This window comes from Lithobates pipiens, unplaced genomic scaffold, assembly GCF_037356315.1.
Source record: "Lithobates pipiens isolate NorthernLeopardFrog02 unplaced genomic scaffold, aLitPip1_a1.2 Scaffold_18, whole genome shotgun sequence".
Taxonomy (NCBI): Eukaryota; Metazoa; Chordata; class Amphibia; order Anura; family Ranidae; genus Lithobates; species Lithobates pipiens.
Window position 1 is genome coordinate 263,522,859 of NW_027507758.1, and position 16,461 is coordinate 263,539,319.

Here is a 16,461-nt window from a genome sequence, read left to right on the forward strand (position 1 = left end):
TGGATCCACAGTCAATATTCAGTCCAATAGCAGCTTTAAAATCTGCTCACTGCTATGCGCTGTCAATCGAAGGTAAGTAGACCTGATGGGGAACTAGTCACAGGCTCCATCCACTCATTGACAACTCATTACTCAAATATGGGCATTGTCATATGTGGGTAATGATATCACTTGTATCCAGAACCCTTTGTTTACATTTAGCAAGTAAATCTACTGCCCGACAGCTAAGTACGGCCTGGCATACAATGCTGTTCTGATATCTGTTATATACAGGACAGCTTCCCAAAAAAGACATGTCTCGCTTATGAGCAATGGCATGCTTCTATATGCTAGCTGGCCCCATTATGGCAGTTTTCCTAATTTGATAATTGGCATTCATTCTTTAAAGTATAACGCCACTTTTTTTGAGGAAAAAAACATTCCCCACTGGGTGATTTATGTACATTACAAGGATTATAACAAACTTTGATACAGATTCCTACCTTTTGTTATTTTGAAGAAATCCATGTGTGTTTGTCTGTGCCTCTGTACTGAGTGGGTCTAATGGGAGTGGTTTCATAATTATCAGTCAGCTGTGGCAGCTGCAGGACACTAATGAGGAAATCTGCCTGGCCTGCATCCCTTTAGACGTGTTTGTATTGGACATATCTCACCAAAAAATGAAATTTTTGTTGCAGGGGATGCCTGAAATGTGATTTGTATCTTAGGCAGACTTCTGGGAATATTGGTGAGCCAATCACACAAGCAGGAGATGATGTTTCTGGGGGGGGGGGGGGTGATCAGTACACACTCTGTGTACAGAACCCATGTAGCCATATTGCAATGCATATATAGAAATGTATAAAGGGGCAGCTTGAAAAGGAAAGGTAATTTTTAATAACACTCATTTACAATATGACATATCACAATTGTGAACACTATATTATTATTTTTTGCTATTTTTTTCCCCACGACCATAGCGTCAGGTTCTTAAAGTCTTAAATTGGCAATACGATTTATCTGAATTGGCTGCAGGTGTCAGTAATGTTACTCGCAGTGATACTGGTACTCACACTGGTACAAATCTTTGCCTGAATGAGGTGCAGGTAGTTTTTAAGGGAACTACCACCAAAAATATGTCAATAGAGTTATTTTTAATTTCCCTGAATGTCAAAAATGCAAACCCAATTCTAACCCCAAAAATGTTATGCCTGTGTCCCCATTGTTCTGCCCCACTTCTATGTATTTTTTATGTTTTGTATTGAACTGCATTAGGTTATTATTTAACTGTAGTATGTTGCCATCTAGTAGTGACTTTAGGCCATTACCACCTGTTTATCCACTTGGTGACCCACTGCAGTATCTTGTCAACTGGCCGCGTATACTGCTGCAGTTTGGCTTTATTGCACGAAACGACTTACCTGTAGGTAATTGTGTGCAATAGCCAACAGGGGCACATGCTTGGGCTGATTAGCCAAAGGAGGAGCCAATCAGTGGGTCTGTTGGATTTGGTGTCCGCTGGCCATCCCCGATCACTCCCCAAGAGACAGGACGGCAGTCTGCCATTGTAAGCAAGGCAGATCGTTGTCCTGTCAGGTATGAACTGTCAGGTATGTACAGAGAGATCTTGTGTTCCTGCTAAGCAGGAACACTGATCTCTCTGTTCATGCAGTGAGTCCATCCCCTATACTGTAAGAAAGCATCCCCTAGGGACACACTTAACCCTTTGATAACCTCTGGTGTTAACTCCTTCCCTGTCAGTGTCATTAGTAGAGTAACAGTGCATATTCTTAGCACTGATCACTGTAATAATGTCACTGGTTCCCAAAATTGTCAGGTGTCCGATTTGTCTACCGCAATGTTGCAGTCCCGCTAAAAATCACTGATCGCCACCACTACTATTAAAAAAATAATAATTAATTCAGCTTTACAAAAAATTGTGGTAATCACAGTTCATTCATGATTCAGCATGGGAGGGGACTATTACTTTTTCACATAGGGCCAGGGCAGGTTTTGAACAGCTTTTTTCCCTTACTAAATTAAATAATTTAAAAACTGCATCTTGATCTGAATCATTTAAGTGTGAGAAATCTGTAAAACAAATTCAAAATCAGGAAGGGGTTGGTATCTTCTTCTGTCTTCTCCTTGTGTTTATAGCTAGTTGGTTTAGTCCAAGCTAGACCCTCCCCACTTCTTCCATGTTCCTTTAGTCAGTGTCAGATAAATACACAGAGAAACTTATGGTATTATTACATTTCTAAAGACTAGAAAAGCATCCTCTGTATTGCAATTAGCTGAAGTAAAATTGCACTGGATACAACCTCTGTGTCTTAATAAAGAGTTAAGCTGCCTGTGGGTGGTGCAAAATCAGCAGATGACCATACTATCTGGAACTTGGTCTAAGGAGGTATATCAATGCATGATTATGCTTACCTTGTCCCCTGGATCCTACGATGTCTCCACACACTGTGAGCGGCTCGTCCTCTGCCTCAATCTATCACGGAGCCGAGCTTCGTTCCCTGCGAGCGTTGCCATGCACGGGGGCAGAAAATGGCGGCAAATTCAAAAAGTAAAACGCACACATTACAGTATAAAGTAATCTTACAGATTACATTACTGTATGTAATTATTTCACCTCCCTTTTGTTCCTAGTGGTTTCTCCAGTGTGCTGCATGCAGTTTTATATTATAAAAACTGTTCTTTCTGTCTGGAAACTAGAGAGGTTTTAGACCAGCTAGAAAACAGCAATAATAAATTGGAATCACTCGCAGAATTTAGCGATAGCGATTTGTGGGGAGATCCGTCATCAAATACTGAAAAGTAATGACAGTGACAATTCTGCAACTGAGCAAATTTCAGTATTTTTGATTTGATTACATTATTGAATAATTTTTATTATTATGATATTATTATTTGGTATAAGTATTTATAGTTATTTATTATTATTATAATTTATGATTTAATGTTTCAAACTTTATCATACCCGGGATGTCTACTAGACAGATTTAAGTGAGTTATTCCTAAGAATTACAGGCCTACAATATAAAATGCCAAATTTTCATGCAAAATAATTGCACCGCTTTCAGCACCTAAAATCTGAAATAATCATACCGCCAGGGAGGTTAATACAGAACACCTGCTGAAGATATTTACAATCACTTTCTTTCTTGTCAGGCAGTCAGTATGTTGGTGAAGCACTGGATCTAGCCTACTAGTTCTCTACAAGCCACTAATACCAAATGAGGTTAACCAAGGACTGGTGTACAAGGTGTTTAGTGGATGAGAGTGCCACAGATGTTTATCAAACATGGTACACTTTTACTGGCAACAATACCAGGTCTTGGTAACAGCCAACACATTTTGTGGGTTCATCTGCCCCCTTTGCTTAGGACTTATGAGGGCTATGAATCTTGGAACAAGGAGATAATATGTGATGATTGGAGAAAAGCCAATGTAGCATCAATATTTAAAAAGGGCCCAAAATACATCCCTGTGAATTACAAACAAGTTAGCTTAACACCAATAGTATATAAACTCTTGGAGGGGGTGATAAGGCACTATATACAAGATTTTAGTAATGAGAACGGTATCATTAGCAGTAATCAGCATGGATTCGTGAAGAATCGTTGTTGCCAAACCTATTAACCTTCTATGAGGAGGTAAGTTGCCATTTAGATAAAGGAAGGCCTGTAGACGTGGTGTATCTGGATTTTGCAAAAGCATTTGACACAGTTCTCCATAAACATTTACTGTACAAAATAAGGTTCATTGGTATGGGCCATGGGGTGAGTACATGGATTGAAAACTGGCTACAAGGGAAAGTTCAGAGGGTGGTGATAAATGGGGAGTATTCGGAATGGTCAGGGGTGGGTAGTGGAGACCCCCAGGGTTCTGTGCTGGGATCAATCCTATTTAGTTTGTTCATAAACGACCAGGGGGATGGGGTAAACAGTTCAATCTCTGTATTTGCGGACAATACTAAGCTAAGCAGGGCAATAACTTCTCCACATGATGTGGAAACCTTGCAAAAAGATCTGAACAAATTAGTGGGGTGGGCAACTACATAGCAAATGAGGTTCAATGTAGAAAAACATAAAATAATGCATTTGGGTGGCAAAAATATAAATGTAATCTGTACACTGGGGGGAGAACCTCTGGAGGAATCTAGGATGGAAAGGACCTGGGGGTCCTAGTAGATGATAGGCTAAGCAATGGCATGCAATGCCAAGCTGCTGCTATCAAAGTAAACAGAATATTGGCATGAATTAAAAAGGGCATCAACTCCAGAGATAAAACGATAATTCTCCCCGCTCTACAAGACTCTGGTCTGGCTGCACCTAGAGTATGCTGTCCAGTTCTGGGCACCAGTCCTCAGGAACGATGTACTGGAAATGGAGTGAGTACAAAGAAGGCAAACAAAGCTAATAAAGGGTCTGGAGGATATTAGTTATGAGGAAAGGTTGCGAGCACTGAACTTATTCTCTCTGTAGAAGAGACGCTTGAGAGGGGATATGATTTCAATATATAAATACCATACTGGTGACCCCACAATAGGGATAAAACTTTTTCGCAGAAGGGAGTTTAACAAGACTCGTGGCCACTCATTAAAATTAGGAGAAAAGAGGTTTAACCTTAAACTACGTAGAGGGTTCTTTACTGTAATGCTGTGTACACACGATCGGAATTTTCAGCCAGCAAAAGATGAGATCTTTTCATCAGAAAATGTGACCGTGTGTACGCTCCTTCGGAATTTAGCTGGCCGAATTCCCGCCAGCAAAAATTTGAGAGCATGTTCTCAATTTTTCAGACGGAAATTCTGTGTATGCAATTCCGACACGCAAAAACTCACGCATGCTCAGATTCAGCTACGAGATGGAAGCTATTGGCTACTGGGTATTGAACTTCCTTTTTCTAGTCCCGTCGTACGTGTTTTACGTCCCCCCATTCTTGACGGTCGGAATTTGGCGTGATCATGCGTAGGCAAGACAGCTTGAGCAAAATTCGGAATTCCGTTGGGAAAATCATCAGACCTTTTTTTGACCAAAATTCCGATCGTGTGTACGTGGCATAAGAGCGGCAAGGGTGTGGAATTCCCTAATTCCCTTCCACAGGCAGTGGTCTCAGTGGGGAGCATTGATAGTTTCAAAAAGCTATTAGATAATCACCTGAACGACCACAAAATACAGGAATATACAATGTAATACTGACATATTCATATAATCACACACATAGGTTGGACTTGATGGACTTGTATCTTTTTTCAACCTCCCCAACTATGTAACTATGAAAGGCTGTACAGGGATATGTAGCTCATAGAGAGTGTATAAATATACAATAAAAAAAAAAAAAAAGAGAAAAGACAATTGCCCTTGTTATCAGTCATGCAGCACTGCTGGTGTCAGAATGGCAACCCAAGCAAGTCTTTCTTTTTTATATTTATAGATTCTCAATTAGCTACATACCTTGGTCCAGAACATCATGTATCCTTTTATTGGCATCATAATCTCTGACACGTAGATTGTTACTGAGACCTGATGTTGTGGCAAATGAAGGTTTATCGGATTTGAAAAATGTCTGTACTCTCATCCTTGGAACCCCTTTAGCCTCGTACACGCGATCGGATTGTTCTCCAACAAAACCGTGAAATTTTGTCCGAAAGGCGTTGTCCCAAACTTGTCTTGCATACACACAGCCATACAATTGTTGGCCAACAATTACGAACGTAGTGACGTACTACGTCGTTTTTCAGCTCTTTAGCGCCACTCTTTGGGCTCCTTCTGCTAATTTCATGTTAGTAGAAGTTTGGTGAGTGTTGATTTGCACTTTTCATTTCGCACTTTTCATTTTTCGCTTTTTCTGAATGGCCGTTCGTCAACCAGACATGTTGTGGAATCGGAGGAGATAACATTTATTATTGGCCTTGGAGTTATTGCTTTGACATTCTTTTTTTGGTTGAATAATGATTTGATTTGGTATATTTTCTATATTTTTGGATGCATAGAATGCACTTTTTGGGTAATTTGTATTGGCAGATAGCATGTTTAATTTTATTTTTTTTATTTTTTTTAACCTCCCTGGCGGTACGATTATTTCGGATTTTAGGTGCTAAAAGCGGTACCATTATTTTGCATGAAAATTTGGCGTTTTATATTGTAGTCCTGTAATTCTTAGGAATAACTCTCTTAAATCTGTCCAAACCAGAGTCTAGCAGACATCCCGGGTATGATAAAGTTTGAAAAATTAAATCATAAATTATAATATAATAAATAATTATAAATAATTGTACCAAATAATAATATAACAATAATAAAAATTATTCAATAATGTAATCAAATCAAAAACACTGAAATTTGCTCAGTTGCAAAATTGTCGCTGTCATTACTTTTCAGTGTTTGATGACGGATCTCCCCACAAATCGCTATCGCTCAATTCTGCGAGTGATTCTAATTTATTATCGCTGTTTTCTAGCTGCTCTAAAATCATTTTTGATGTACAGTGACAGTTTTGGTTGCTATGGGCAATCTCCAGTTTCCAGGCATAAAGAACAGTTTTTATTATATAAAACTGCATGCAGGACACTGGGCAGACCACTAGGGACAACGGGGATGTGAAATATTTACATACAGCAATGTAATCTGTAAGATTACATTATACTGTATGTATACTGTTTGTTTCACTTTTTGAATTTGGCGCCGATCTCCATGCCCGTGCGTCGCAACGCTCGCAGGGCACGGAGATCGGCGGTGTGATGCATCGAGCGAGACGCGGCTCGCTCGTACAGCGGGGAGACAACGCTGGATCCGAGGGAGAAGGTAAGTAAACGTCCTCCTGGATCCAGCGATGCAGTCCTGAGTCTGACTCGGGGATACCGCTTTTGGTATGAAAAATCCACCCCGAGTCAGACTCGGGAATACCGCCAGGGGGGTTAATGCACAATAAAAAAAATGTGGAGAATAATACTTGGCTATGTGTTTTACTTCAAATGGCAGTTTGGGAGTTTGCAGTTACATAAAAAAAATACAATGCAACATTAACAAGGGACACCAACACAGTTGTCTCTTTAATCTTAAAAACTTTGGGATAATGGTGTTGTGGTAACTTGCCAACAAAAAATAAATAAATAAATAAATAAGCATAATAATATTATTCTTGATATCAGTAGAAAAAAAAAAGCTTTTGAAAATTCGTTTGCAATAACTCCATCAGTATCACCAGCAAAGCTGCTTCGTTATTATCCCATTAAAGAACAAGAGTATGTGCGCTGTATTTCGAGATTTCGTAATTTGTCACGTCACAAATGTTAATTCTGCTTTACGAACTCTAGTTTACAAGACAGACCGCTTCAGGCTCATCCTTACTTCCGAGCATGAGTATTTGTACTTTCGTCTGACAGACTTGTGTACACACGCTTGGAAAATCCGACAACACACATTTGTTCGTGGAAAATTTTAAAACCTTCTAGCCAACATTTGTCTGTGGAAAATCCAACAACAATTGTCCGATGGAGCATACACACAGTCGGATTTACCGCCAACAGCCTGTCATCGAACAGTTCCCATCGGAAAGTCTGATCGTGTGTACGTGGCTTAAATTAGCAGGCGGAGAAAGTAAATCCCCCTCAATGGAGAAAGGGCGATAAAAATAAAACAGAAGCTCCAATTCTTCCTCATTTTATTCAAAAAAAAGATTTTTTTTTTCCTGGAGTTGGGCTTTATGCTTTAGTTTGCTGCCTTCTCACTTTTTTTTATTTCCTGTAGCTAATACGGGTTTGTTTTAATGAATTTCAAAGTCACTTTTTTGCTCTCAGGTGAGACAATGTGATTTTTTTAATATATTGCTTTCTGAAATTAAAAATGCAGAGTTTGCTTTGCCACTCCATTGATCTTTACAGTCACACCTGTTGCAAATATGCAAAGCGCTCTGCCAGCTCTGCATCAAACCTGTTTTGTCTCAAATATTGCATTCACAAGGCAAACTGATTGTATTCTGTAAAAAAATTGACCCTGCAGATGACAAATTAAGCAGTTTGCATTCAAACAAATATTAAAATGACATTCTATAAAGAGTCATTACATTGAAATGCCAGTCAGAATAACACCAGTTAGTTAATAAAAATAGAAAACTATGTGTGCTAGAAATTCCTTCACAATCATGAGATGCAAAAGTACAGTAAATTAAGGTTACAAGCCACTTCTCACAGGTAAACCAGAATCATCATATCCTCATAGTATTTACTATACGCCTGTGATGTGCATGGGCATGCTTAAACAGGCTAAAGCATACTATACATACAGTGTATTTACTAATAAATATGGTTGGTTATGGTGTGTATGCCTCATTTCCTGCACAATGATTAGCTTTGGTTTTGTGCTGCCCTAGGCAAGATTAAAATTGGGCGCCCCACCCCTTCCTGTTTAAGCTCTTTACGACCGCCCTATAGCAGTTTCTCTGCTAGAGTGACAGCTGTGTGTAGAATCACTTATATATATGTGATTCTGCACTTCCGGGTTTTGGGCGCAAGCGTGTGTCACCGGCGGCTCACTCCCACTGCGATTTTACACAGCTGATCAGCAGGTCCTGTGGGCCCGCTAATTGTATGGTACTCTGGCAGAATGACAGTCTCCCTGTAAACAAGGCTTACTGTCACCCTGCAAATACAGGAGACATGGATCCTGTGTTACTGTGAAGCAGTAAAAGCACCTCCCCCAGTTAGTAAACACCCCCTAGGCACACATTTAACTCTTTGATCGCCCCTGATATTAACCCCTTCCCTGCCAGTGTCATTAGTGCAGTGACAGTGCATTATTTAGTACTGATCATTGTAATAAAGTCAAAAAGTGTCAAAAGTGTTAGTTAGGTGTCCGATTTTTCTGCCGCAATATCGCAGTCCCACTATAAGTCGCTGATTGCCACCATTACTAGTAAAAATAAGTGAATAAGAATGAGAGGGGAGTGAAAGAGACCCTCTAGCCTTGCCTGCAGTCCCTACTGTGCACCTATCTCCCACCCATCCTCGTCCTCTGGGCCCTCGGTTAGCCTGCCTTCCTATTGATGTCATGGCTGGGAGCAGAGAGGAGGTTGTAGAAGGAGTTCAGGCTCTGTGGGGCTCCAGGGATGCTGCAGCTGCTCAGGTCAGGATGGCAGTGGAGATCTTCTCCCTCCCAGGCTCTTGGCTCTAGCCAGCCCTGTGCTGGTGCTGCTCGCCTACCCCACAGCCTTCCGGGCTGCCCGCTTGCTGCTGTCAGCGCTGGATTGACAGATTTAGCTCTGCTGCCCTGCGCCCCACCACCACCAGAATGGCGGGACTCTCCATGACAAGGGGCTCAACTTGACAGCTGCTTTGGGCCCCACGAGCACCAGGCGCAGAGGAAGAGGAAGTTTAGAAGTGGAATCTTCCTCCACTTTGAATGCTGGGGAGGGCCAGGGAGTGGCGGCTGTGACATCACTGGTTGCTAGATGTCAGATGGCTCTAGCAACCATTGAACAGTAGAGCTACAGTGGCTCAGTCTTCCCCAGTTACCTGCATTCCAGACTGCTCTGTGTCAGTTTGATTCTGGGACATGTGGTCACCCTAGCAGGGGGGCAGCTTTTTTGACGCCCTTCCCCCGCAAAGTGCCAACCTAGGCTTGGGCCTTGTCGGCCTAGGCCAAGATACAGCACTGGGTATGTATCTTATGTATTACCAGAACTATGAATTTCATCTTTTGCATGACTTAATTTATTGATGCTTGGAATACAAGTTATAAATAACCCTATAGATAAGCAAAATGGCCCTCCTTATGTTCAATTACTAATAGTGCTAGTCAATAAACTTCTGACATCAATATTTGAAGATATGAATATTGCAATACCCAATGCTCTGTGAGCTAGAGTTTGTTCCACTTGAGTCGAACATGACGTCAGCAAGGCCCAGAAGTTCCGCCACTACTAAGACCTCAATGCATTTCACAGAAAAGGTGTCATCAGGAAATCTTCCTGATGATGCCTATCCAGTGAAATGCATTGATGTCTTAGTAGTGACGGAACTTCCGGGCCTTGCTGAAGTCACGTCCGACTACTAAGGTGGAACACAGGTCGGCTCACAGAGACGAGCAGCGAGGATTCTATGGCAGGCTTTAGCAAGAATTTTTTATTTTTTTAGGTTATCTAAAGTCAAAACTTTTTTTTTTGTTTGGATACTGTACAGAGAGATTAGAACACTCAGATTTCTATTTCTGTCAGTGGCTCCTCTTGGGAAATCTTCCTGATGATATCTTTCCAGTGAAATGCATTGAGGTCACGTCCGACTACTAAGGTGGAACACACGCTGGCTCACAGAGACTCACAGAGACGAGTGGCGAGGATTATAACTTCTAAGCCTCAGGCGTTGTATACTGGGTGCCGCTTTTTTTTTTTTTGTTGAACTGGATGGAATTGTGTCTTTTTTCAACCTGACTAACTATGTAACTATGTAGCTTTATGGCAATGGCAATGTAAGTGCATTGGCATTTGTTTTTAACTAGAAATTATTTTAAATAAATATATTGCACGATTATCGCGCTATTGTTTTTTTGTTTTTTTTTCATTCCAGGACTTCCCTGCTGGTGATATTGGATGTAAGAACAAAGTAAGTGGATGCCAAGTATACACTAACCTTAGGACTAACCACATAAGGGTCCTGGTGGCCCAAAAATATCTGGTGAGTTACCCCCCTTATATTAGTTGGTGGAGCACATTTATAAAGTGAGAAAAACATGCATCACAAATGCACACATGGTGACAGAAAGAAGTTAAATAGATGATTGCTTCCTGTAGAAATTTATGATTACAGGACTTTCACTTGCTACCCAATCGGTTGCAAGGACTTGTTTCTTATTATTTTGTTATTTTGCATTGGGGGTTATTTATCAAAGGCAAATCCACTTTGCACTGCAAGTGTACTTGAAAGTTAACTTGGAAGTGCAGTCGCTCTAAATATAAGGGGTAGATCTGAAATGAGGGAAAGCTCTGCTGATTTTATCATCCAATCATGTGCAAGCTAAAATGCTGTTTTTTATTTTCCTTCATGTCCCCCTCGGATCTACAGAGACTTTACTTCCAAGTGCACTTGTAGTGCAAAGTGGATTTTCCTTTAGTAAATAACCCTCATAGTGTTTATGGGCATTTAAATGTTCATATCTTCACGTAGATTATGATTTTAAGCTACAACACACGTATTATAGATATCCCTATATAACGTATGCTGCCTTTTTCCATTGGATAACACTGCTTACAGGTATTTTTTTGCCTGCACAATATATCGGTTTTGACCTGCCACTGTGCTTGGCATCCACATGTTTGATTACTTAAGCCAGCAATAGATGGCTTGAATCCCATTCTGTCCCTGCTAAACCAATAAAAAAATGAAGCATGCATGAGAAGGCTGAATGTACCCAAGTTGATAGATTGATCAGCTTGGGTACAACCAGCCTGTTAGATTTTACATGTGATTATCCATAGGGACTATTATAGATACTAGCAATAATCACTGTGTTCTGATGACGGGAAAGGCTCCCTCTGCCTCTCTGCCGGGAGAACACAATGACTGCGTTCCCCACCAGTTTTCCATTTTTACAATGGGTTGCTGGAAAGAAAATCGCTCCATCTATGGCAAGCTTAGAAAGAAATATGAGTGATTGTCACATTAGCTTTTTTTTTTTTTATTATTATTCTTAGGTTAAAGTATATCTAAAGTCAAAACTTTTTTTTTGTTTGGATACTATATAGAGAGATTAGAACACCTGTCAGGTGGGACAGGAAGTGAATGAAAATCTCCCAAATGGTGTTTTCTACTTTTTCAGCACACGGTGGGATCCATTTGAATGTCGGGTGTCTAATTATGTATTTTTATGGATTATATTTCGTTTATGATGGATGTCGTGTATATTTCCTGGTATGATATTCACATGTTTACATATGCACAAGTTTAACCACTTAAGGGCCGCTCGCTGTCGTTTTACGTCGCTAATTTGAATAGGAATATTGTTGTTATGGCAGCAACTAGCTGCCATAACCCTAGTATCCTCTTCTTCAGTGGGCAATCTACTTTCAGATAAAAGTGGTCTCTGTGGCAGATTCGCCATGAGATCACGTTTATCAGTGGCGGGAGAAGGGCACCCCTCCCGCCGCACTCCAGTGCCTTCTGCCGCTTACCGGAGGCGATCGCGTCCTCTTGCTGGCTTGGTATGGAGACAAGTGAGGGGAAGATGGCCCTCACCCATCTCCATATCATTCATCAAAGCGTCTGTTCCACCCATAGCTCTTGAAGGGACTTTCTTTTTTTTTAAATGATAAAATTTTCCACTGGGCACTTAAACCCCCTTCCTAACCAGACTGATTTTCAGTTTTCGGTGCTATCACACTTTGAATGACAATTACTCAGTCATGCAACACTGTACCCATATGACATTTTTGTCCGTTTTTTCACACAAATAGCAGTATCTGTTGGTGGTATTTAATCTTATTGTTTGTGCTATAAAACAAAAAAGACAAATTAAAAATTCAGTAAAAAAAAAAAAAAGAGTATTGCAGATTGCGCTGCTACAAAAACAATCTCTCCCCCTCTCCCCTCGCACTGTACAGATCGATACAGAGAGGGGAGGGAGGAACTGGTGTCATGACACAGATTGTTTACAAGCAATCGCTCCCTTCCAGTTGATGGTAAACAGCCTCTACCGGCGGCCATTTACCGTGATCCGTGATGCGTGAGAGCAAGATTCTGTGAGAATATCCCACAGACGTCCTCCCAGAATAAGCCGACCGCACCGTAGCCGTCTTTTGGCTGTAGCCCAGTCGGCAAGTGGTTAATAAATCAGGCATACTTGTAAGAGATGTATTCAAAGGGAGGGCTATAAGAGAGTTAAAGTATAGCTGAAGGCAAATTTGTCATGTTTACCATTACCATTATCATTGAAAGTGATAATAAATCCCACATTTTGGGTTGTTCCCAGAACAGTAATAGAGGGGAAATCTTCCAATGGGTACAATAGTTCTAGTGACCCTGGTGACAACTAGAAACTCCCTCAGTATGGGTTAATTTCCCCTCGCTTCCTTTAGTTTATTGGACAGGAAGTGAAGGGAAATCTTATTGGGGATGGCAAAACAAACTTGACAGTGGTTACAACTGTTCTTTACTCAAGAGAAACTTATTAAGACTCTTCAGCAATACAAGCATCTTACCTGCCTACTTGCAAACTTCTTTAGAAAGTACAATGAGCTGAGCGTGTTTACAACCAATAATTCATTGCAGCCTTGGTGCCAGGATGAATTGACTCCCATCAGTGGAAGTTGCATCATCTTGGCCAAAGGTGCCAAACCTGGAAGATGACCAAACAATGATGCTGGTGCCAGTGAAAGATCTTGTGAATGTTGCATAGTGGGAAGGAAGGTAAATATGAAAACTATGGGAAGTGCACACTTTCTGAAAGTAGGCTATAACAGCACATTTTACATAACCAATTAATTGCATTGGTACCAGAACCTTACCGAAAGACTGCTATAAGACCTGCATGTAACTAGTAACAGTGAAAGGGATATGAAGCCTAGACATCAAAGCGCTATAAGGCTATGAAAAATGCACATTGTTATGGAAAAATGCTATGGGAGGCACACTTACCAGAACAACGATTCTGAAAGGTTACCATGAGACCCATATATCTGACATACAAAATAAAAGAGTACTATAATAGGTTCATTAAGTCTGTGCCCCGTTTCAATTTTATATTAGAAAATGAGCAATAAAATATATGGCTCCACCCTTGTAGCCTCTGTCACGAGACCCCCTTACTGTCCGCCTGAAGAGAACCTGTTACCAACATATTAGTGTATGTACAAACAAATATATACAGATAGAAACCGTACAGAATTCTGCTTGTGTTAACTGACTTCATAATCCAGTTGTTCCATTTGTAACACTTTACCATAAGAGGTTTGCAACTGAAATGTGATCTCTGGAGATGTGTATTTCAGCTGTTGCTTTTGAGCATGTAAAGTCTAAAGTTAGAATAAGCTTAAAATATGTTCTACTCCAAACCAAAACCAAAATGTAACATGTAGCAATGGTTTTATATTTACATTGTACTTGCATTAGTATACAAATGTTCATAAGACAATATGAAATCAGGTTGTAGGATTTTACGTGTGTGTGTGTGTGTGTGTGTGTGTGTGTGTGTGTGTGTGTGTGTGTGTGTGTGTGTGTGTGTGTGTGTGTGTGTGTGTGTGTGTGTGTGTGTATATATATATATATCTGTGTGTGTATATGGTAAATGAAAGATGAGAGTTATAAATAAGAAATATGTCATATATTTAATTACTAAGGCAAGGAGTAAAGTGCAGCAAGTCACAGCAGCCAATCGAGACTTACTTTTTGATAGCCTGGCTCTAGAAGATGAAACATCCATTGGATGGCTTGCTGCACTTTAAATATCATCTTTTTTTTTTTTTTTCATTATTCAAGGCCAGTAAAAAACTGCCAAACATACTCTGGCATATTTTGATTCAATGCAAAGAATATATTCTAGATACAGCACTTAAAATTTAGAAGTGAATGTCCCCCTGAATATTAATGCCTTTGACAGTTCACCAAAACATATATACCGTTACTGAAAATCTACTGCACTTGCTCATTTACAACTAACAAACCTTTGTTTTGGTGTAGATAATGAAAATACATTCAAGTTTAGCTATGTTGGAAATTTGTTTACTATGTTGTATATTGAAGTTTAATGAAGAATAAGAAAAAGTGCAATGAATTAAAAATTTCCCTTTGCGATAAATAAAGTATTCTGAATCTGAATCTAAATGTAAAAATCTGTAATACATATGCAATATAAGCATGTGTAATGTACTGTACATTTACAATATATTGGGGCTTATTTACTAAACCTGGAGAGTGTAAAATCTGGTGCAACTGTGCATGGCAGCCAATCAGCTTCTAGCGTCTGCTTGTTCAATTAAGCTTTGACAGAAAAACCTGGAAGCTGATTGGTTTCTATGCAGAGCTGCATCAGATTTTACACTCTCCAGGTTTAGAAAATAAACCCCAATATATTGTAAATGTACAGTACATTACACATGCTTATATTGCATACTTGTTACAGATTTTTAGATTTAGATTCAGATTCAGAATACTTTATTTATCCCAAAGGGAAATGTTTAATTGTGCTTTTTCTAATTCTTCATTAATCCAGTTCTAATAAATCAGCCCAATTGTGTACATAAGTAGGTACAATGTAAGCATTGAATTGAAGCAAAAGGAATATTTATAAAATGGCGAATGTTCACTCAATATTCACTATAGGTAAATCAGTCACTATAATTTAAAATACATGTACCAGTAAGATACATCTACAGTGAATGTTTGGGGAATGTCACATTCATTGCTTTAGAAATATATCCCAATAATTCAAAATGTTCTTACCGTTCACAGCGTGGTCCTGTGTATCCAAGAGGACATTCATCACAAATTAATCCATGAGTTTGGTCCAGGTGGCATGTTGGGCTAAAGCTTTGTTGTTGACAGAAGGCCAAATTGTGAAAAAAGCAAACAAAAAAAACTAGATTTAACAACATAATTGCAGGTATTCTTCAGCAGTCATTACTCTAGAGACATGGAGACCCAGGAATACCCTATCTGCTTCAGACACACACATTTAGCCTCGGCTCCAGCCAATAGTCAGTGGAATGGCTCTACTATTTCTGCCGACACTGGATATAGTATAGAGAGTGGCAGTATCCCAATGGCATGTTATGATGGGGCTTACTTTAGACTGTCACAGATCCTGTTCACCAGTGAATAAGCAGGAATGTACAGCTGCTTGTCTGTGCCCTGCAGGCCATTGCCAAAATATACTGCATCTTACTATGCAGCTGAGTCTTTATAAAAGGGAACAATGGTATTATTAGTAATCAAAATATTCCCAAATATTCTCAGTCCTGTTTAAGGTTAACATTTTCACAAATTATTATCATGCCTACATACAGAAAACAATAAAAACAATACTTTTATATGCATTTACAAATACTTAAATATCATCACCTTGTTCATATGAACCTATATTGACCTATATTGCAAAAGCACAAAAATAGGATTTGGGAACCCACAGCAACCAGAGAGAAGCTTTCACCAAATTAGCAGAGGACCAGGATTAATTCTAACTGATTTCTAAAAACTGAATTCCAAATATATTATTTGTGTTTACAGGCCCTTTACCTGTTCTGCAAATATTTCAAACCTGTTCCTTTATCTGATTATATATTAACACTGTACATTTTTTAAAGTGCTACTCCTGTTAGGTTATATTTCTTTAATACAATAGCGAGATGCCATTGCCACAACTCCAGACTCTGTTGCTGTCCAGCTAAGCCCTTGTACACACGGTCAGACATTCCGACGGAAAATGTTCGATCGGACCGTGTTGTCAGATAATCCGGCTGTGTGTGGGCTCCATCGGACTGTTTCCGTCA

At 39.8% G+C, this 16,461-nt stretch overlaps 1 protein-coding gene across 6 annotated transcripts in view; it reads right to left on the reverse strand.

The window, feature by feature from the left end:
* LAMA2 (laminin subunit alpha 2) overlaps positions 1-16,461 on the reverse strand; it is a 1,237,914-nt gene that overhangs the window by 470,122 nt on the left and 751,331 nt on the right. For all 6 annotated transcript variants that reach the window (XM_077486899.1, XM_077486900.1, XM_077486895.1 and 3 more), the window contains one exon: positions 15,416-15,502. In XM_077486899.1, coding sequence (XP_077343025.1) covers positions 15,416-15,502 — 87 coding nt within the window. The remainder of the gene's footprint in view (positions 1-15,415; positions 15,503-16,461) is intronic.